At 46.0% G+C, this 22,011-nt stretch overlaps 1 protein-coding gene across 2 annotated transcripts; it reads right to left on the reverse strand.

The window, feature by feature from the left end:
• Positions 1 to 5,100: 5,100 nt before the first annotated feature.
• naa25 (N-alpha-acetyltransferase 25, NatB auxiliary subunit) lies at positions 5,101 to 20,776 on the reverse strand. 2 transcript variants are annotated; one of them, XM_011493769.4, is made up of 24 exons: positions 20,637 to 20,776; positions 18,220 to 18,305; positions 16,611 to 16,749; positions 16,414 to 16,532; positions 16,267 to 16,341; positions 16,086 to 16,193; positions 14,879 to 14,957; positions 14,684 to 14,795; positions 14,172 to 14,261; positions 13,930 to 14,102; positions 13,748 to 13,860; positions 13,469 to 13,676; positions 13,303 to 13,392; positions 13,053 to 13,233; positions 9,279 to 9,378; positions 9,045 to 9,196; positions 8,841 to 8,966; positions 8,529 to 8,772; positions 8,144 to 8,267; positions 8,002 to 8,067; positions 7,840 to 7,937; positions 7,651 to 7,761; positions 7,432 to 7,572; positions 5,101 to 6,831 (listed from the first exon to the last, which is right to left on the reverse strand). In XM_011493769.4, exons 1-24 carry the CDS (start codon positions 20,692 to 20,694, stop codon positions 6,709 to 6,711), a joined length of 2,916 nt encoding a protein of 971 aa, XP_011492071.1. In that variant the 5' UTR covers positions 20,695 to 20,776; the 3' UTR covers positions 5,101 to 6,708. The 2 variants fall into 2 exon arrangements, with proteins under 2 accessions (XP_011492071.1, XP_078812240.1); XM_078956114.1 differs by lacking the exon at positions 20,637 to 20,776 and adding an exon at positions 19,950 to 19,991.
• Positions 20,777 to 22,011: the final 1,235 nt, after the last annotated feature.

The raw sequence follows: 22,011 nt of genomic DNA on the forward strand, positions 1-22,011 counted from the left end.
GTTCTCATTACAGGAGTTTGCTTCATTTACCTTCAATTGCCTTTTGGTACTGATTTACAATTATATATTTATAGGCCTTAATTTGAAACACTCTCTCTAAATATATATACATTTTAATTGCATCTTTTTTTGATTCAAAGGTAAAAAATTTTAACTCATGACGAAACCTTATGATTGATTAACCACGCAGTTTTTACTATACTGAGCAGAGTAATTCAAAATAAATGTATAAAAACATCATTGAGTTGTTGTTTTTTTTTTTTTTTTTTGGGGGGGGGGGTGATAAATACAGTAATCATAGTAACAAACATTAAAATAACAGTTATTTTCTTCATTTCATGCCTTTAATAAAGCTGTGAAAAAATAATAATTCTGTTGTCTACATAAATGCTGAGTCTCACTTTGAGAAGGTCTTGGTTCAAATCCTGTTTGGACCTTTCTGTGTTCTCCCCATGTGGGTGAAACCACTTCCTGGTTGTTTGGGTAAGTTACAGAGAATGTGTGACATCATTGGTCAGGGACAAGTCTGATGTCATGACATCATCGAGTCATATGATGACTGACATCATCATGACATCATTGAACTTTACAGACATGTTTGAACATGTCTGATGATTGACATCATCATATGATGATGTCATCATTGTTCCGGAACATTCCACAGCTTAGCTGCAAATACTCTGTTGTTTCTGTCCCAACTACCTTCTAGAAGGAACCTACAGAAGTAACTGCTTTGGTGATTTTTGTTCTCAGAATATTCAGAAATGTCTTTCTTCAGGCGTAAACCCCTCAACACTATTGGGGAAATGCAGAGCCATATTGAATATGTCAGAGGAAAAAATGAAGCTTTACTTCAAGAATTACAGAGAAGCAACATAAAGTTGCTGGAAAGCGGTGCAGTGGCTGAAATACATACGGCCCTAAAGATAGAAAAAACTGCTGTCTGTCAATTGAACAGAAAATTGGAGAAAAAGGTCACAACGCTCCAAAAGGAACTGAAAAACCAAATGACATTACGAGAGAAAAGTGACCTGAAAAAGGAGAAAATCCAACAAATAACAGAAAGGAATAAGAGTCTACAAATAAAAATTGAATTCCTTTGTGAGAAACTTGTGGACCAGAAAGCTTTGGAGAAGAATTACAACCTTTTGAAGAAGGAGGAAAAGTTGTTGATGGAGAAACAAATCATGTTGGAAAAAGAGCTTTCCAGACTTCAGTCTCTGTTTTCTCCACTAAACATAACGCTGGAAACAATCCAAGAAAAAGAAGAACTTCTCCAATATTTACAACAAAAAATCCAAACTCTCACCGAGGAAAAGAGGGAAATGCTGGAAATTGTTGACCAGAAGGAAGACATTGAAGATCAACTGTCTGCTGTAAAAGCTGCTTCAGACGCTGCCGAGGAGAGAATTTTAAAGCTGCAAAGCAGAATCCAGAGGCTCAATAGTAAATCCAAGGAATACAGGAGAATGCAGGATCTACTTGTGGCAGAACAGGAGAGGCTCAGAGGAAAAAATGAAACATTGATGGAGCTGAAGCAACATTGTGAGGCCTCCAAAGCAAAAGCCATTGCTGTCAAAATGAAGAACATTGAGGTTGCTCATGAAAATGCGGATCTTTTAAAGCTTCAGGAAAATCTTCCTGCACTTAAGAAAAACCATTCCACTTCAAAAAAGCAGATGACTCCCCCAGGGAAGGAAAGCAAAGTTGAAGAAAAACACGAGAAGATGCCAAGAACAGAAAAGAAAGCTGATGACCCTGTAACGCTGGAACAAGAACCAGAACAGGAAGAACCAGCAGAAAATGACAGCCACACATCAGTGGACGGCAGATCGCCACATGAAGATGTTGCTGATGGTTCACCACAAGACCATCCCTCAGACACCAACAGCTGGGATGAAGACAGCGATGAAGAGACAGAAACCACTAAAACATCCTCACACCATGCCCAAAAGGCCAAAAGCTCCTCCAATGAGGGCACTTCTAAGGCTCCACCAACGGTCAGCAGTCCTATCAAGGTCCCAGTCAGAAAACCAGAGGAGGATTCTGGGAGGGAAAGCTTATGGAAAGAAACCGCTAAAAGTCAGGGGTCATCAAAGGTCACCAAAAATAAGAAAACTACAGAAAGCTCTGGTGACATTGCTGATGACATCAACGACATGATAGATGGTTTTCTGTCTGGAAACATAAACTATGAAGACCTTTTTTAAAGGCCGAAACAGGAAAAAGCTACTGGACTTGCTTGAGAAGAAATCTAGAAACTACAGAAGTAATAGAACATTTTCATTTAGTAAAACTTACTTCTTTAGTTTGTTTGTACAAAGTTCAGGGAAGAAATAGTTCATTATTAGGTTCCAGTTACCGTTCTACGTTCTTTAGTGCATGTTTGGGTTCTCTCCGGGCGCTCCGGCTTTCCCTGAAGTTCAAAAAAGACGTTTTTCCAAGTGAATCAGAGACACTTAACTGTTTGAAAGTGTTGTTTTCTGCACAAATCACAGTGTGCAGAAATTGTTTGTGTGTTTGTGTGCATGTTTGGGTTCTCTCCGGGCGCTCCGGCTTTCCCTAAAGTCTAAAAAAGACTTTTAAAAAGTGAATTAGAGGCTAACAGGCGCTACCTGCCCTCGCCGCCGCCTCTGCGCGTTCAAAAAAGACGTTTTTAAAATGGATTAGTCCTGGAGAACACAACAACAATTGTTTTCAGGGCTTCTAAAGTAAAAAAAAAAAAAAGTTTTTTTTTGTTCATTTTGGAAAGCAGCAATTATCAGCAGCTAAAAAATAAAAATAAAATCAACAAATGAGAAGAAATAAAAATACCAAAGGCCACCTTTGACCCCATGGCTTCCCCAGGCTCAGAGACAGTTAGTTAGTTGTCTGGAATTGTTGCTTTCTGCACAAATGGCTCAATGTGCAGAAAATGTTTTTGTGATCAGGAAGTCACTTTACCAGAACGAAGGTCAATTGTTCCATCCCAGCCGAGACCTTCCTGTGTTACCGTTCTACGTTCTTTAGTGCATGTTTGGGTTCTCTCCGGGCGCTCCGGCTTTCCCTGAAGTTCAAAAAAGACGTTTTTCCAAGTCAATCAGAGACAGTTAGCTGTTTGAAAGTGTTGTTTTCTGCACAAATCACAGTGTGCAGAAATTGTTTGTGTGTTTGCGTGCATGTTTGGGTTCTCTCCGGGCGCTCCGGCTTTCCCTGAAGTCTAAAAAAAGACTTTTAAAAAGTGAATTAGAGGCTAACAGTCCCTACCTGCCCTCGCCGCCGCCCGCCTCTACGCGCCACTGCCGCTCTCTCCCCCCACCTTCGACCCCACCTCACTTGCTGAGCCACAAGTGGAAAACAATATGTTCCTTGCAGTCAGTGACTGCCGTGGGCCATGATAATAATCCAAAGGAAATACTAAAATATACAAAGTGATTACATAATAATACATTCATAATAAATAAATCAAAACATCAAATAAATAAATAAATATCAGTCACCAAAATGTATAGATACTGAACCAAATTGAAGCGGCAGTCCTGTGGGTTTTCTCCGAGAACTTCGGTTTCCCCACAGTAATTGTTAGTGATTGGCCAGTGACTGATAAATACCCCCTCCCTGAATCGCCACCTTATCGTGGTGGAGGGGTTTGCGTGTCCGAATGACCCCAGGAGCCGGTAGCCGGGTGGTGTTCCACCTCCAACTGGTCCTGGGAGACGGGCCAGACTAAGGGCGATTCAACCAGAAACCTTTTCATGACTAGATCCACTTACTGCCCCCGATAAGAGTCACCAGCCCCCCACCCTGGAGCCAGACTAGTTAGTTCTTGTCTGGTGGCTTTTAATTGCTCTGGGGCAGTGGGCATGTTGTCCTGAAGGCCCCCCCAAAGCAAAAGAACCTTTTCTGTAGGTCCTCTTGTGGCTTTGGTTGCTTGTTGGTGATAGATGTTGGGTCAGGACGAGCGACGGTGGGACACTGGCTTTATCCACCTTTGGTCAGACGCTCCACAGTGGATCACTCAATCGTCTGTCTCCAATGAGCCCCCCCATCCCCAGAGAAACAAAGAACTCCTCCCCCGTGTCTTTGTGGCAGATGAGGCCTTCCCCCTGCAGAGAAACCCGATGCCGTCATTCCCTGGACGCCTCCTTCCCCGATAGAGGAGCATCTTTACCTACGACCTGTCCCCAGCCCGGCTGCTTGTGGAGAATGCCTGCTCTCTGCACAGTGGGGTCTGTGCTGGACCTGACTGAAGATCCAGAGTGGGAAGTTCTGGTGTTCTGCACAGCTTCATCAGCACCTCAGCACCTCAGGAACCTGCAGTGATGAGGCCGTGGTAACTGAAGACCAGCCGCTGCACGGGATCAGAAAGGTTGCTGCCAGCAGAGACGCTCTCCAGCTGAGAGACTCCTTCATGATCCACTTTCCTGCAGAGGGAGCAGACCCATGGCAGCTCCACAATCCTGTTTCTGTCCTCCAAGGACTGACCCACAACGGCTCTTTTGAGAGCCACCCACAACACCTTTCAGAGCTGGATTCTCTCTTTTTCACAGCTTTTACTCAAACTTGAAAGTACTACATTAGTTGAAAAGGTCAGAGCTTCAAACTGGTAAAATATTACATCTGAACTGGAGCAGAACTGCCCTCTTCCTGGTAAAATCACACTGCTGTAGGTGCAGGACGCTGCTCAGTAGCAGAAAAGCAGAGAGAGAGCGGGAAAAGTGACCTCTGTGGTGTTTGTAGACGCAAGCTGGCAGCATGTGTGTGGAACGTCGTGAAAAATCTCACAAACTACAATGTTTTCAAACAAAAACACAAAAATTTGCCAAATCTCAAACTTTGCCATAAATGGCCACCAAGTTGAAGGTTTTCTGGCCATCCCATAATAATTTAAAAACTTCATGTGGATTTCCCTGATACGTGTGTTTGGGTTTCATTTGGAAATTATTATTTTGGCTCCATAAGCGATTTTCGGCCCCAAGTGATGTCATCGTCTTGGGGTGTGGGGCTAAAACATTTATTTTCGAGGCGTGTGAACATTTTGGTGACTGTTGGCGTATGTGGCGGGGGTCAAACTGAACACATTCCGGTCCCTGCGGGTCGTAATGAACACCAAGCGCTTCCTCACATTTATTCTTTTATTTAAAAAACTCTGACATTCCAGTGTTTCTGTTTTCCATTTTCTAACAAAAGAAGGTGATGGCGTGACGCTCCAGACGCTCAGCTCCAGCTCTGAACCCCAGCGACGCAGACGTCCCCTCACCGATCCCAGTCCACGCGGAAAAGTACACAGCATCTGAGAGTCCACCAGCAACTGGGGGGGGGGGGGGGTCACTAGAATTCCACACTCCATGGCAAATTCCTAAAATGGTAAAAAAAAAAAAAAAAAAAGTCTGCAAATAGGTTGCTGCAGTTCTAGGTGGAACAGTAGTGCTGCAGATGTCTCTGCAGTCAGTTATTCTGCAGCTGCAGACGTCTGATTATTGCAGACAGGGAGATGCAGACATTTGTAGATGGGTTGCAGTGATTGTTTATGTTTGCAGGCAGGATGTTGGGGCTGCAGACGTCTGCGATGTCCGCAGGCGGGATGCTGCTGTGGTCTCTGTTTGCAGTCAGTGTTCTCCGTCTGCGATGTTTGCAGTCAGTGTTCTCCTTCTGCAGACGTCTGCGATGTCTGCAGGCGGGATGCTGCTGTGGTCTCTGTTTGCAGTCAGTGTTCTCCGTCTGCAGACGTCTGCGATGTTTGCAGTCAGTGTTCTCCGTCTGCGATGTCTGCAGGCGGGATGCTGCTGTGGTCTCTGTTTTCAGTCAGTGTTCTCCGTCTGCAGACGTCTGCGATGTTTGCAGTCAGTGTTCTCTGTTTGCAGACGTCTGCGATGTTTGCAGTCAGTGTTCTCCGTCTGCAGACAGGATGCTGCGTCTGCAGATCCGATGTTTTTTTACTGTAGCTGCTCTAAAACGCCGGGACGTTCAGCGTCAGGTCCAAAGTCAGTCAGATGGTTTGGAAGGACAGAGCCGGGCCTGAAGCCGATCCGCGGTCCCACACCGTGAACTTCGCTCACAGCCGTCCATCGGTTGCATAACGACACGTTTGTCTCCACCAGGTTTGGGTGAACATTCAAGATAGTCAAACATGGTTTCTTAAATAATCAGTCCAGTCAAAGATGCCCAGATTTGACCTTAGAATTTCTATAAAAAACAAGAAGCGGGCCAGGAGAGCCTTTATAAAACATCCCATCATTTGAGCTCTTCTCTCAACAACACGACACGCCGGGTCCACAGTGGGAGCGACACACAAGACTCACAGAAAAGAAAGAAAAAAAAAAAACGTCCTGATGGGGAAGCGGCGGCGGAGGCGGCCTGGCCGCTCTCACCCGTCCATCAGGAAGGAGCAGCCGGCTGAAGAAGCACATCTCCTCGGACATGTAGGTTGCTGCGATGGAGACACCAGAAGCTATGAGGACAGTGGTTTGTTCTGCCGTAACCCTCCGTATGCGGAGCTCTATGTACAATTCCCGCCAAAATTCCTTCTTTCTAATTTGATCTAGACAGATTTCTGTGGAGGAACTCGTCTCCTAGAAGAATGTTCAAACTCCAGAGTTCATCTCAAAGCTCGCAGCTGCAGACGGAGGTCATGAACGCAGACGGCAGGAGGGAGTCCAGATGTGGGCGGGGCAGGAAGCAGGTGGTGCTGGAGGGGGGTTTCAGTCACGCTGGAGGGGGTGATGGCCTTCAGATCTTCAGGTTCTTTATAGTCTCCACCCTCTTCCTGAGCAGGTCTCCCACCTCCTGCAGCGAGCGCAGGTAACTGCTCTGCACCTTGTCCACAGCCGCCTTGGAGAACGCCGCCTCCTCCTGCAAACCAACAGCGGCGCCGTCATTCCCCTGCAGTTTGGCAGTTTGGCCTTTCAAATTAGGACTTTAAGTGAATAAAACACAGATTTTAAGTCAGAAATTTTTTCAAAACCGTTTTAAACTCAAAGGTAGAGACTGTAAACTTGAAGAAATTATTGAAAATTTGAATTTATTTTTTAATTTAATGTAGAAAAAAAAACTTTAAACCTTAGTTTCTAAATGAAAAATAATGTTTAGTTGTAACAGCTGATGTTATTCATTTTTTCATCTCACCTCTTTTACTTTGTTTTTTTTAAATTAAATATTTAAAAAACAAAATTAAATTAGTTTAAATTCTAGTTTCAAATTTACATTTAAAACTGTTTTCAAATGTTTAATTTGGCTTTTTTTTATTTACAATCTCAATTTAAGCAGAATCTAATTTGACCCTTCAGGATTTATCTTATTCATAATAGGCTTAATATACATACAGCGCTGATTATACAAATATACGACCCAAAATAAATATATCATCTCATAAAATGTTCTGTTTTTAATCCATTTCTGTCCTCAAACATGTTGAAATTCTAGAACAAATTTCCAAACCGTGGCAAAAACCACCTGCGTGTTTCCTTCCAGGGTCAAGTTGGCCAGTTTCAGGGTCGTCACGGCGACCTCCTGGGCCTTGATGTGCTCCAGCGTCTGGGCGAGCAGGTCCTGCAAGCTCGCCGTCAGCTCCTGGAAGCCGCACAGCACCGGCGGCTGCAACAGAGCAGCGCCGCGGTTACAGAGGACGCTCACACGTGGCACACATGGAGGGTTTGAGGCAGAGAAGCGTACCAGCGCTGTCTGGGTCTCCTTTTTCTTTTTCTTCTTCTTCTGTAAACTGGTTTTGAGCGGTCGGAGGATCTTGGCGCAGTAGCTGCTCACCCACAACACTAAGGTCACTGTCTGAGGAAAGAATGCCAGAGTGCCATTAAATAGGAGACCAGCAGGGGGCGCCTCTGAGCCCAAACAGAGTCGACTCACCTCTACGAAGAAGATGAGGTTTTCTAAAAAGGAGGGCTGGATTTTCAATCTGCTCCCTTTCACTTCCAATAAATCTCCTTTGCATTTATTCAGTATTTCTGTGGAAGACAGAAGCGTCAGAGAGGCGCGGCGCATCAAAGGCGACCGACGGCGGCGGCTCACCCTGAAGCTGAACGATTAAGGATTTAAAGCTGTTACACATTTGGGTTTGGAGCTCGCTCGACTCGTCTGGGGAGGAAAAAGCAGAAGCATCAGGCAAGAATCTCCACATCTCTCCTCAGAGCGGCGCGTGCCGACTCCTCACCGAGTCCCGCCGTCTCCAGCTCCTGCAGATGGACGGCGAGCTGCAGCGCTGCGGCCTGACACTGACAGCTGCCGCCGGACAGGGCCGCGGCCAGGCGGGTGGAAGGGGGGCCCAGGAAGGGGGGCTGCAACACAGAGGTGAGGAGTTTAAGCAAACGCTTTATTTTTATCTTGGAAATCCTTGGAAAGATGTTTTTTATGCAGTGAAAGGTTGCATTTTTATTTATTTCGTAGTTTTTTACGTTTTGGGTCGGTTTAGTTGCTAAAAACGACTGAAATCTAAAATCTTCCTTTTCCCCCAGAATGCATCTCTGTGACTGTTTAGTTCAGCTGCTGTCCTGCTGCTCAGGTCTTTGCAGCCGAACGTCTGCGCCGCAGACCCCTACCTTAATGTGTTTTTCTGCCAGCTGCGCAGCCGTCTGCAGGGTGTGGTTGAGCTGCGTGAGCAGGCCGCTGAGGACCGCCGTCTTGTCCCCGACTCCGTTCTCGTTGTTGATCTCAGAGTTCTGCTGGGACGCCGTGTGACCCAGAGCCGCCAGCGCCGCCACCAGGCGCAGCGTTAGCGACCGTATCCGCAGCCACACGGACTCCTCCTCCAGAGACTGGCGCCGCTGGTCGTCGCTCAGCTGTCTGCGGGAGGACGACGGGAGTTTGGACTCAGCTGCGGGACGCTCCTGCTGCTGAAAAGGCCTCCTTACCTCTCCTTAGGGTCCCAGTTGGTGAAAACAGTGAGGTCTCTGTTGTCCCTCAAAGTGTCCCAGGGGACGTCGTCGTCCTCGGCGCACAGCGACATCGCCTTGACGCTCTCCTCCAGACTCAACACGCTGAAAGCCAAAGACACCCCCCTCTCAGTGCAGCACTGGTGGCTGCAGCACTGCAGCTGCCCCCCCGCCGGTGCTTACATGTCTGCCTCCAGGAGCAGGTCCAGCAGCATCCTCTCGGTCCGGACCTGAGCGAAGTGCAGCGACTGATTCAGCCGGTTCCTGAGAGCTATGAACTCTGGGATCTTCTCAAAGGCGCCGTACTTGTAGGCCTGGATGATGTACTCTGAGGTCTGCGAGGGGAAACAGATGCAGCGGGCGGGTCAGAGACCAGGGGAGGCCTGGAGGCGGAGCGGAGGACAAGGACGGACTCACATCTTTCTGATTGGAGTGGAAAAACCTGAGCGAGAAGTTACAGGACTGAGACGCTGCAGCAAACTGGCCCAGAGGCTCAGCGTAGCGCGTGAGCAGGAACCTGAAAAACACCAGACTCTGCCGTCAGGAAGAATCGACTGAAAACCAAAATGACTTCATTTCCTTGGAGCTCTAGTCGCCTCCATCGTCTCTGAACCTTCGGCCAGATTAATGCATCACAGCCAGACACGGCTTCCTAAATTAGCAATATTTAACTAATTTAAACAAAAAAAAAGGTTAAATGAGGCAGAGATCATTAAAGGAAGAGCCAGATAATAAAAGCTTAATTATTGCTACTTGTTGACTTTAACTGCCATCAATAATGACGACAACAATAAATAAATAAATGTGAGAATAAAGTCATAAAATTATGGGAGGGGAGGGGGAACTATTTACAAGAATAAAGTTATAAATTTCTGCTTCAAGAATTTGTACTTTTACTTTGAAAATAAAAAGTTTAATTTTTAATTGTTTAAACAATAATCATTCACTGTTTATTTATATGATATACATTTAGAGAACTGGGACGGACTCTGATCATTTACAGCTTCATTTTCATGTAAATACAACTTTATTTTGAAAAAACTTGACTGAATTACTTAGTCTTTTTCATATCTTGACCTCTTCTAATAATTACTTGACTTTAATCTCATAAAAGTTGGACTTGGAAAAAAAGAATGAAACATGTTTTATCACCAACATTTTTGAAAAATTTAGACTTTACTAGTAATTTTACAACTTATTTCACATATGTGTTTAATTTTATTGTCATAACTTTTTTACATTTCTCCAAAATGCTCCAATTTTGATTTCAGTCTTTTCCTTAAACTTGTAGTTTTATTCTTCTAAAATTATGTCATTTTTACTTCACGTTATTCTTGCCAAAATTTTACATAATTTCAGCTCTGTTCCATAAATTTACTATTTTCTGTAAAAATCTTGACGTTTTGTTCACTTTTTTTGTCTATTCTTTTAAAAATGTTTTAATTTCCTAAATTTTATGAATTTGTTCCTATAAAATTACAATTTTAATCTTATATTTGTCTTATTTTCTTAAAATTGTATAACTATTCTTGTAAAATTTAGACATTTTTACCATCGTTTTATGACTTAATTCTTTCTGACATATTTTACATTAAATAGATTTTAAATTAAGATTTTTTTTATGTCCGTTTTTTTATAATTGTACGACTTCAGTCTTAAAATTTATATATTATTCTCATAATTTTATGGCTTAATTCTAATATCTATTCTCCGTCATACTAAAAAGAAGCTGCAAACCATTAAAAATCGTATGTTGCGATTTTTTCAGAGCATAAATAAATATTTTTGTTCATTCAGGAATTAAGGGAAAGGCTAAGAAAAAGAAGTCAAAGTATTTTTCAGGTATTTCGTTTAATTTAGTAGAAAAAGTAAAAGACTTTTTTTATCTTAGTTGGAATTTTTCAAGATGTTAAAATTGTCAGATCACTGTCAGAAATAGGAACTTCATTACCCATGATGCACTCTGTTTACAGAATGACTGATTATGGAAATACATTGGGGCAAAAAAAACAGTCAGCCACCAATTGTTCAAGTTCTCCCTCTAGAGGCCTGTAATTTCCATCATAGGTAAACCTCAACTATGAGAGACAAAAAGAGAAGAAAAATCCAGAAAATCACACCGACTGATTTTGAAAGAATTTCTTAGTAAATTATGGTGGAAAATAAGTTTTTGTTCATCTACAAACAAATATTTCTGTCTCTCACAGATAGACGATCCTCTGTCCTCCACTGGTTACCTGTATTAATGTCACCCGTTTGAACTGGTTATCTACAGAAAGACACCTGTCCACAACCTCAGACAGTCACACTCCAAACTCCACTGTGGTAAAACATGGTCTTTCAGCAGGACAACCATCCCAAACACACGTTGCCTGGGTAACGGAGGAGTGGCTTCATAAGAAGCATTTCAAGGTCCTGGAGTGGCCTAGCCAGTCTCCAGATGTCAACCCCACAGAAAATCTTTGGAGGGAGTTGAAAGTCTGTGTTTCCCAGCACGGCCCCACAACATGAAGGCTCTAGAGGAGATCTGCATGGAGGAATGGACCAAACCACCACTGCTCTAGAGGAGATCTGCATGGAGGAATGGACCAAAACATCACAGTTCTAGAGGAGATCTGCATGGAGGAATGGACCAAAACATCACAGTTCTAGAGGAGATCTGCATGGAGGAATGGACCAAAACATCACAGTTCTAGAGGAGATCTGCATGGAGGAATGGACCAAAACACGACTGCTCTAGAGGAGATCTGCATGGAGGAATGGACCAAAACATGACTGCTGTAGAGGAGATCTGCATGGAGGAATGGACCAAAACATGACTGCTGTAGAGGAGATCTGCATGGAGGAATGGACCAAAACATGACTGCTCTAGAGGAGATCTGCATGGAGGAATGGACCAAAACATCACAGTTCTAGAGGAGATCTGCATGGAGGAATGGACCAAAACATCACAGTTCTAGAGGAGATCTGCATGGAGGAATGGACCAAAACATCACAGTTCTAGAGGAGATCTGCATGGAGGAATGGACCAAACCACCACTGCTCTAGAGGAGATCTGCATGGAGGAATGGACCAAAACATCACAGTTCTAGAGGAGATCTGCATGGAGGAATGGACCAAAACATCACAGTTCTAGAGGAGATCTGCATGGAGGAATGGACCAAAACATCACAGTTCTAGAGGAGATCTGCATGGAGGAATGGACCAAAACACGACTGCTCTAGAGGAGATCTGCATGGAGGAATGGACCAAAACATCACTGCTCTAGAGGAGATCTGCATGGAGGAATGGACCAAACCATCACTGCTCTAGAGGAGATCTGCATGGAGGAATGGACCAAAACATCACAGTTCTAGAGGAGATCTGCATGGAGGAATGGACCAAAACATCACAGTTCTAGAGGAGATCTGCATGGAGGAATGGACCAAAACATCACAGTTCTAGAGGAGATCTGCATGGAGGAATGGACCAAAACACGACTGCTCTAGAGGAGATCTGCATGGAGGAATGGACCAAAACATCACAGTTCTAGAGGAGATCTGCATGGAGGAATGGACCAAAACACGACTGCTCTAGAGGAGATCTGCATGGAGGAATGGACCAAAACACCACTGCTCTAGAGGAGATCTGCATGGAGGAATGGACCAAACCATCACTACTCTAGAGGAGATCTGCATGGAGGAATGGACCAAGACATGACTGCTCTAGAGGAGATCTGCATGGAGGAATGGACCAAAACACGACTGCTCTAGAGGAGATCTGCATGGAGGAATGGACCAAAACACGACTGCTCTAGAGGAGATCTGCATGGAGGAATGGACCAAAACACGACTGCTCTAGAGGAGATCTGCATGGAGGAATGGACCAAACCATCACTGCTCTAGAGGAGATCTGCATGGAGGAATGGACCAAACCATTACTGCTCTAGAGGAGATCTGCATTCCATCTGCATTCCTGATACGCATTTTCCACCATAGTTGACAAATAAATTCTTTAAAAATCAGTCAATGTGATTTTCTGCATCTCATTTGTCTCTCGTAGTTGAGGTTAACCTATGATGAAAGTTACAGGCGTCTCTCATCTTTCAAGTGGGAGAACTTGAACAATCAGTGGCTGACTGAATACTTTTTCACCCCACTGTTTCCACAAACTTGGATTCTAGCAACCCGTCCATCACGTGCCGGTACCAACCCGATGGTGTCGTGCTGAACGTGTTTGGCGTCCAGGCTGGAGTAGAGGTCCACCACCGGCTCAAAGGCCCCCAGGCGGCAGTAGAGCAGCAGCAGCAGCAGCTTGAACTGCGCATTGGAGGAGCTGTGCGACAGCCCCTCCTGCAGGAGGCCCAGGCATCGCCACGCCATGCTCTGGTCGTCTGCACAGAAACAGCCGTCAGATTCACCGCAGGAGAGGAGGAGGAGCTGACCTGCAGCGGCGCACTCACTGGTCTCCGCCCACAGGTCGATGTAGACGTGCGCCGCCATCAGACAGTACATGTCAGAGAACTGCAGCTCCGTCTTCAGAGCGTTCTTCCCTGTTTGAAAAAAAACCCTGAATATCAATAAAAGACAACAGAAGCGTCCAGTTACGAGTGAAAGAAAGAGACGAACCAAACTTGAGTCCGTGGCGGTAGTGCGCCTTCAGTTCGGCTATCAGCCGCAGTTTCCCGTCGGGGTCCAGGGCGTGGTGCAGGCCCAGCGCCCGGCTCAGCTGGCAGACGCACAGGTGCCTCTGCAGAGCTTTGGTGTCCTCCGGAAAGGCCGGCACCTCCCCTTCCCGCTGCCCCAGTGGGACGCCGTCACTCAGCCGGTTGATGAACTGCACGGAAACGCAAGGATTTACCGAAGGCGCCGTCTCGGCCGGCGGTGGGGGCTGGCGGGGCCTCGTACCTGAACGTGCTGGTCGGGGGACAGCAGGTGCAGATAGATCTTCAGGTCCGTGATGCAGCACGGTTTGTCCCCAAACCTCTGAAAGAACTGCACCATCAGCTCCAAAGGCTCCCCTGCTCAGAGCCAAAGAGCGTCAGCAGCGGCGCCAACCAGGAGACGGCGGCGTGCAGGTGCAGTCTTACCCAGCATGCTCTCCTCCGGACAGCCTCGCTCCCTCAGCCGCTGGATCAACTCCAGGCGAGCCAAATACGGCCCTCTGAGGGAACGCGACTCCTTGCCCTCCTCGCCCTTAATCCTCTCCTCCACAAACCGCACCACGTCAGCCACCGAGTGATGGACCGGGCCCTCCGGGCAGCTGCAGACGAAAACAATGAACCAGAACCGGAACAATCCAAACCCACAAAGAGCTGGGAGCTGGACTCACTGCTCGCCCTCCTCTGGAGGACTCCACGACCGATCCAGCAGCTGGAAGAGAGAGTCGAAGTAGGCGGGGTAGAACTGCCAATCATCAGGGCTGCGAACAAACACGACATCACGTCAGCTCAGAACCCAAAACAAAGACAGACACCGGTCCTGGTGGTTCTGGAGGATCTGACGACAGACCCAGAACTGTTCCACAGAAACACCAAACGGTACCAGAAGTTCAGCCGTTTCTGCAGCTTCTGTCTTAATAACACGGATAAACATCAAAGGAGAAAACATTTCTACATTTCTAAGATAATAAGGCGGGAAATACAACACAGAAACTGTCAAAGCCAAACGCAGCAGGTCCAAATCCCTCTGCCATCCCATAATAACTCTGGGGTGTGGGTAAGACGCATTCATGCATCAGACTGTCTGCCAATAGAAGGCGAAGACCGTTTGCTCACAGACTGAAGGACGCGGAGCAGCAGGTCACATGACTCGGGGGCTTGTCCGGGTAACGCCTGCACTCACTTTTTGAGGAGCAGCTTGTGGGCGAGGGCGTTGCACTCGGGCCAGCGCTCCAGCCGGCGGTACAGCATCATGCACTTGCTCTCTCTGCTCTGCAGCTCGCTGGTCAGCTTCTCTGAGGGAAGACGCCACAGCACCGGTCTGCACCCGCCTGAACGCCACCCGCCACGCCCCCGTGGACCCGCGCCGTCCACCTACCTCCCAGCGGACCCCGGATCACCTCCAGAGCCTCCACGCATTTCCCCAAACGCTCCAGGATCATGAAGTAGAGCTGCACCTACAGGAAGTGAAGACAAACACGCCGCTCCTTCAAAATAAGGGACGACTCAAAGCAGAGATGAAGCCTTGGTTTCCGGTTTATCTCGACACAAACTAAAGTGTTAAAACACTAAAACCTTTTTGTTATTTATAAAATAACTAAACAAAAACTCCATCAAGTTAAATTTCAAAGTAAAAGCAGGAGGAAGTGTTAGAAAGCAGAATTTGGAGCCGACCATTTTCAAAGTTCAAGTTATTCATTATAATTATGCTGCTTTTAGCCAAGCTCTAAAATGCTAGGACATAGTTTCTGCAGAGCAGCACGAGTTCCTTACCAACACCCCCAACCCAACATCAGCACCGCAGCAAAAACCGCAGCAGCATCAGATCTGTGCAGCCGAACAGTTTAGATCCAGATTCCAGCTCAGAACAGGAAAACAAACACGTTCATGGGTTCTAATCGTCTGCAGGTGGACGCATCAGCATGGGGCGGAGCTTGGAGACTTTGGCCCCGCCCATTTACTTTGCTGCGTCACAAGTAAGAGCTTTTTCAAACCACAGGTTTCCGTTTCTCCTCCATCACAATTTGAATAATACTCAGGAACGCAGTCTTAAACTTCAATTATTTTATATCATGAGAAAAATGCAACAATAACACATTAAAGCCACCATTTTCACTGAAGTGGGGCTTTACTGTCACTGGCAACAGCAAAATAACAAACCGTCTACTGCAAACTATTACTACTGCAGAAGGCTGCTTCAGATATGTGCAAAACAATTACAAAACACATTAAGATCTGTGCAAATCTTTACGGAACAAAGCATATTGGTGCAAAGCAGCATTAAATCTACTCACCACTTTACTTAAAGTGTGAAACATTCTACATTAAAGTGTTGCAACTGCTGTTCTCCAGCTTAGGTTAATTGCGTAAAACGGCTAATCTCAGCTTCAGAATCTGCCGGATTTCTGTCGACTGCATGAACGGCTGAAGAGTAACGGTAACTTAAAGACCGTCAACAGTGGAGCTGAAGCTCTGGTGTTGATGGAGTTAAAGCCCAAACCCATCAACATTGATGAAAGAGAAAAGGCCCGGTTGGAAAGTACATCCAGGTTTTGAGTCAAACTCTATGCAGACGACAGCCTCACCTCTGCTTCTGCTTCAATCTTGTCCTCTCTGACCATCTTCTCCACCATCCGCTCGGCCAGCGGCAGGAACATGGTCTGGGCCAGCTTATCATCTTGTGCGGAGATTGCCTTCGACAACAGGCGACGATGTTTAGTTTTTTCTGGAAAAGCCGTTCAGCAAAGCATGAAGGCGAACTCCTACCTGCATCACCAGACTCATGACGGACCAGAAGTAATAGGGATTCTTGGGGACGATTTTGTACAAGGCCATTCCTGCCTGTGGCGAGAAGACACAGTCATCCTCTTGTGATTCTCATCACACTGCCATCATTCATCACCAGCGGAGCACCTGCTGCATCTTCTTGTACTCCCCCACGCGCGCATACGCCATGAAGAGGTGAGAGTGATACTCTTCGCTGAGAGGAACCTTCTTCACGGCGGCCTCGTACAGCTTGGTGACCAGCTCGGCTGTGAAGGACACGGTCGGCGTTTAACACTCGGTCCCCGCGGGGCAAACGGCGGCGTGCGGGAGCGGTGTGTACTCACGCCGGTGCATCTCTCTGTACAGTATGGTCAGGGCTTGGAGGGAGTTGTCGTCTGTGGGTTCCAGGGTGGTGACCTCCTGAGCTAAGGAGAAGGCCTCGTCCTGCTTCCCCGTCCTCTGGAGGCCGATGGCCTTCAGGACCTGCAGGAGACGGACAGACGGAGACCCAGCATTTCAGGGAGTTTCCAGAACAATGAACAGCTGTGACCAAAGAGAGAACAGGACCGGAGGAACCACAGGAACATCTGCGATAGAGACAGAAACGGGGCGGGTCCATCTGTGGATAACATCGACCTAAAAGCTGAAGCTCTTCGGCGTGACGATCGGAGCGGATTGTTGCAGCCGTCCACCAGACCGGCGGCCTCCGAGACCCCGACAGGAAGTCATTAGGAGCTAAACCGTGACATCCTGTGGTCATGTGAAGCTCTTCAGGAACTTTGAATTCAATATGAAAGGCAAACAAGAAGGTTTTCAAAGGGTTGATTCTGTAAAAGGTTCAGAGAAATGACTTAAAAATCCGGTCATTCACTTATTGATCCATATAAAATTCATCTTTACCAGAAAAAAATGTGATTTTCCTTTAGGACTAAGATCCTAAAAAAACCCACAGTGGGACTTTTGTTTAAAAGCAGCACAAATATACGATTACGTTATCCTTAGGTTAAAACAAATGCTTTTTATTGGTTTTAATGTCTTTTTTTCAACTTTACTCAAAAATTTCCCCTTTTGTTCATTTTAGCTCTTGGGGTCAAAATGGACCCATTTCCACACCTGAATAACAATTTAAAGGTGAAATCACTACTGATGCGAAAAGTCAGCGTAGCCTTGGTTGGAGCCGGATGTAACCCATTTTCTGTGGATGACATCACACTCAGTCCGTCAGTCCAGTTTCCGATCAGTCGGCGGTTCTGATGGACCCGTCTTCTCTCATCTCTGCATTAAACATCTCACATATTTTGGTGCTAAATATTTGCACAAATACACGTTATTTCCGTTTTTTAAGTCATTTGTGAATAAAGGTCTTATTTAAATGAACAAACTTCATTCTAGTGTGTTTTCCAGCTCAAAATCTACACTATAACTACCGACTACTGTCTCGGTTTGACTGCAGTTCAGTGAAGCATAAAAACCATCCGAGTTCCTCGTCTGAGAGAAACGGCTTCCCGAGTCCAACGTTTCCTCTTGGGAGAAGAGAAAACGCGGAAAGATGGGAATCGGCCGGATTTACGGAGAGTCCAGAGAGAACAGAAGGCAGCTCCGTGTTGGACGTGAAGCCGGCCTTTTCCAGCAGAGCTCCCGGGTTTAAAAACAGAAACTCCTCCTTTGAGCTGCTGACCAGGCCTTCAAAAGGTTAACACCCCCTTTACTGTACCAACACAGAAACACACAAATCTACAGAAATGTCCCTAAAAACTCAACGTCTGGATTCAGAACGGCCCTTCCACCAATCAGAGAAGCTCCTGACTGAGTTTGAGTTTGCTTTATGCTGAATGTACTGAAACCATCAACGTGAAAAACTGAAAATGGTCTAAAAATCACCAAATCTGAGAAAGCGTTCCAAAGAAGCGGACGTTGGGCCTTCAGACAAAGTTGAGCCGAGGCTCAGCTCACCTTGGCACAGTGCAGGTCCTTATGTTTCTTCAGCAGCTTGTCTGCCTGCTGGATGGCCATTTTATTGTTGCCATTATCCAGGTAATCTGGGGGAAAAACACTGTTATAAGTAAAAACCTTCATTCAAAGAGAATCTAGACCTTTTATCATCTGATTCGTTCTGATAACAGATACTTTCAAGCCTTTTCTAAAGACTCCCTTCTTTAAAAGGCCTACACCATGCTAGATCTATTATTTGAGCTTTAAAGTGTATTATATTGTTCATTCCTCACACAGAACAACCCCTTCCTCTCTGAGCACCAGCCCCTTCCAATCCATGAAAAGGAAGGGGTCCTCACATTGTGACATCACAACGTGAGGACCCACCCGCCCCCAGGCTAACAGACACGCCCACTTTCTCTGTGATCGGCTAAACTTGTCTAAACCGTCTTTGCAAACGTTTGGATGTCGTTTGTTTATTCCCGGAGAAACACGCTGCCGAGGCCGACCTTTAGGATGACGTCAGGAAATGGGCGGCGCCCACACGGAGAGAAAGGCGGAGCCCCAGAGATCCAGGCGTGAAAATTGTTACTAATTTATAGAAAAAATGTTCTTTAGTGCGCCAAATGTAATATGTTATGGATATATTTCCCTCTGAAAGGCTTAAGAAAAACAGGATAGAGACCCATGGACTAAATTCAAAGGTTCTCAGAAATGAGTCTGTTGACATTTAAGCCAAAGAAAGACTAGAACCTAATTCTTCTGTATGAAAACATGGTTTTATGACATCAAGCAGGGACTTTTTTCACTTTTCTCCATTTTTACAGACAGGAAGTTTAGGTGAACCTGGTTCATTTTAGTGGGTTTTGTTCTGTGTCTCGGTGTTGATCGTCTGGCATTCCGGCCATTTTTCTGTGTTTCAGTGCAGTAAAGATAACGGGAGAATGAACAGAAGGACACACGTGTCCTTGGTCATAATTCTCTGTAAAAATGAGCACATCTTCATTAGTGGAGGTGTTCCCCCACCGCTGAGCGTTTCTCCTCCGGGGCTGCTGTGAAGGTGAAGCTCATCTGCCGAGCGACGGCAGGAATTCACGCCGTAAACACAAAGAGGGGGCCCCCGACCCGCCGTGGACAGCTGGGTGTTAAATTTAACCGTCGGACGGCGGCCTCATGATGTCACGTCTGTTCTCTCAGCTCAAACCATCACCAGGAGGCATGGGGGCCGGCGTGAGACACGCTGAGGAACCGTCCACCTCTGAGCGGGTTGGCGTCTTCCCGTCCTGCACGCCGGACGCCCGTCTGCTCTCATAAAGGCCGGTGGAACAGAGAAGAGCCCCCTCAGCATCACTGTCATGAGGAGCCCCCCACGCTTTTCAGATCCACAAGGCGACCAGATCTCAGAGATCTGCTGTGCCGCACATGGACGGAACCAGCTCCTCCAAGATCTCAAACTTTACATTTAGGTTTGATTTATGGTCCGGTCGTCTTTCCAGCGTTAAACCTCAGCCCACAAACTATTCTGACCAAACTGCAAACACTTCATCCATTCTGGTCCAAATTGCCCTGAAGGATCTGAAGAATCTGGACTTTAACAGATTATCAGAACCGAACCGGGCCTCATTCTGCCTCAAACAGTCCAAACATGTCATTACACAGATATACTAGGGGCAAATTGCAGATTTAACGCATTATATTGATAAAGCGAAAACACTTGAATCCTGAAACTGTTCAGAGTTTTGCTCTTTTACCTGGCATATATTTAAATATCCTTGGAGGAGCAGCTGATCCATCCCGGGGCTCCAAATAGTCCCAAATATTTGCCCCGAGCTCTGACAGCTAGCCTGCCGCTACAGCTAGCTTGCAGCTTTGTCCTTTCTGCTACCATGCTAATGCTAGCGACGCCAATCCGTTAAGCTAACGGGGGGATAAATATAAAGCGGCTCCGGTTTGGGGACGGATCCCGGTCCAGACACAGACGCCCCAAAGCAAAGCCATTGCAGGAGTTGACGTTCCTCTCCCGGCAGCGTCTCCGGACTGACACGCCGGCTCTCCAGCACGTTAGCCGGCTGAGCTAGCTGTCAAACTCAGCGTTAGCTCAACCAGAGCCCGCTTTGACTTTGAGGCGCCGGACCGACACAAAGCTCCGCTCAGAACGGCTCCACAACCCCCACGAACCGACGGACGCTTTCTAATATCACCGGATCGCCATTGACAGAAACCGCCGTTCCCGGGCCTGGCGCCACACCGGGCGAGGTGCTCAGTCATCGGCGAAAGCTGGCAGCACAGTCCGGGGCTGCAGCTGGAGGGGCCGCATCATTGCCCCCAAATCACCCCCCAGCGGTTCCGGTTAAACCAAACCGGCCCGGGGCAGGACGGGCCCGCGCGTAACGAACCCTTCAACACACAACCGATCCACCTTTCCTTTGAAACCTCACCGTATATGGGTCTGAGCCTCCTGTCGTTGGGGTCCTGCACATGGCCTCTCGCCGCCATGGTGGAATTTACCTGCTGAGAAACAGTTCGCGCATGCGCAGTGAAGGCTGCATTAGCAGCGATTAGGAAGGATTGAGCGTGAAGATATGGAAGCCCAGAGTGGCAAAATAAAAAAAGTTAGAGAGATAAAATTACAATCATTTATTATAATTATTAATATTGACCGTAAAGTGCTACCCTTTTTTTTCTTTTTTCTTTTTACAGGTTTGGGGTTCACAGCCCTTTGGTTTTATTCATTCTAAAATAATTAAGAATCATTGAGTCTGTTTTTCCTTTCATTTTTCTAATGAAACGTATTTCTATCAGCTGTTTTCTAACAATCACTTTCATGAATGTAAAATAAGGTGACTGTGTGGAGAAAAGCCTTCCTAAATGGAGAACCCCTCTAGCAGAAGCAGACAATAATTATAACACAAAAACAAGTCGGGTCTTTTTGTGCAACAGAAGCAGGGGGGTATTCCAGAAGGCCCGTTTAAACTCCCCTGACTTTAACCCTGAACTCTGGCTGAAATCCGCCTGAACTTGCTTACTCTGGGTATGTCGGTTCCTAAAGACCGGATATGGGTTAGCATAATTACACTCCACTTGGTAACCCTGGGTTAATGCACGTGCACAGCAGGTACATACAGACATTCTCAATGGATCACAGATTTAAGGAGTCACCATGGAAACGCGTGGAGAAAAAAAGAAAGCGCTATACTTCAGTGAGACGGAGTCTGAGATTTAAATGACGGCGTATGAAGATTATACGTCCATCAATAAAGTAACACGGCTGCATCATCAGCAAAAGAAAGAGTTTCTGCTTGGAGAAACAGAACAAAGTAAACGCACGAGTTTCTGATCCTGTTTCCAATTACATTGTGATGTATATATAAATATAACTTATCCAACTTAAATGAATTACTTTAATTGGTAACAAGTAATTGAATTATATTTTTTCAACCTAATTTCTTATGTCTATCCAATTCAATAGTTGTTTATACAACTCAAATTTACATATTTATGTAACTAAATGTCATTTTACTCCAATTCAATTAATGTTTTCCATCTTAATTCATTGTACTTCTTGAACTCTCATATGTCTAAGTTTGAGCCTGCAGATATTCTCATTTTTATAACAATAGAACGAATGATTTAATCTGGATTTGCAATAGGAAGTATTTTTATGAGTTGCTATGGCAACTGGACATACCCTGAAACATACCTCCATTTTCGGGTATTCCAGAAAGCAGGTTCTGCTAGCTCCCACGGTAAGTTTGAGGCTAAGGAAGTTGATAACCTCAGCTTTCCGTTCCAGAAATGGAGGTATGTTTCAGG

The sequence above is a fragment of the Oryzias latipes genome, chromosome 12 (genome assembly GCF_053564925.1).
Source record: "Oryzias latipes strain Hd-rR chromosome 12, Olatipes_Hd-rR_3.1".
Classification (NCBI taxonomy): domain Eukaryota; kingdom Metazoa; phylum Chordata; class Actinopteri; order Beloniformes; family Adrianichthyidae; genus Oryzias; species Oryzias latipes.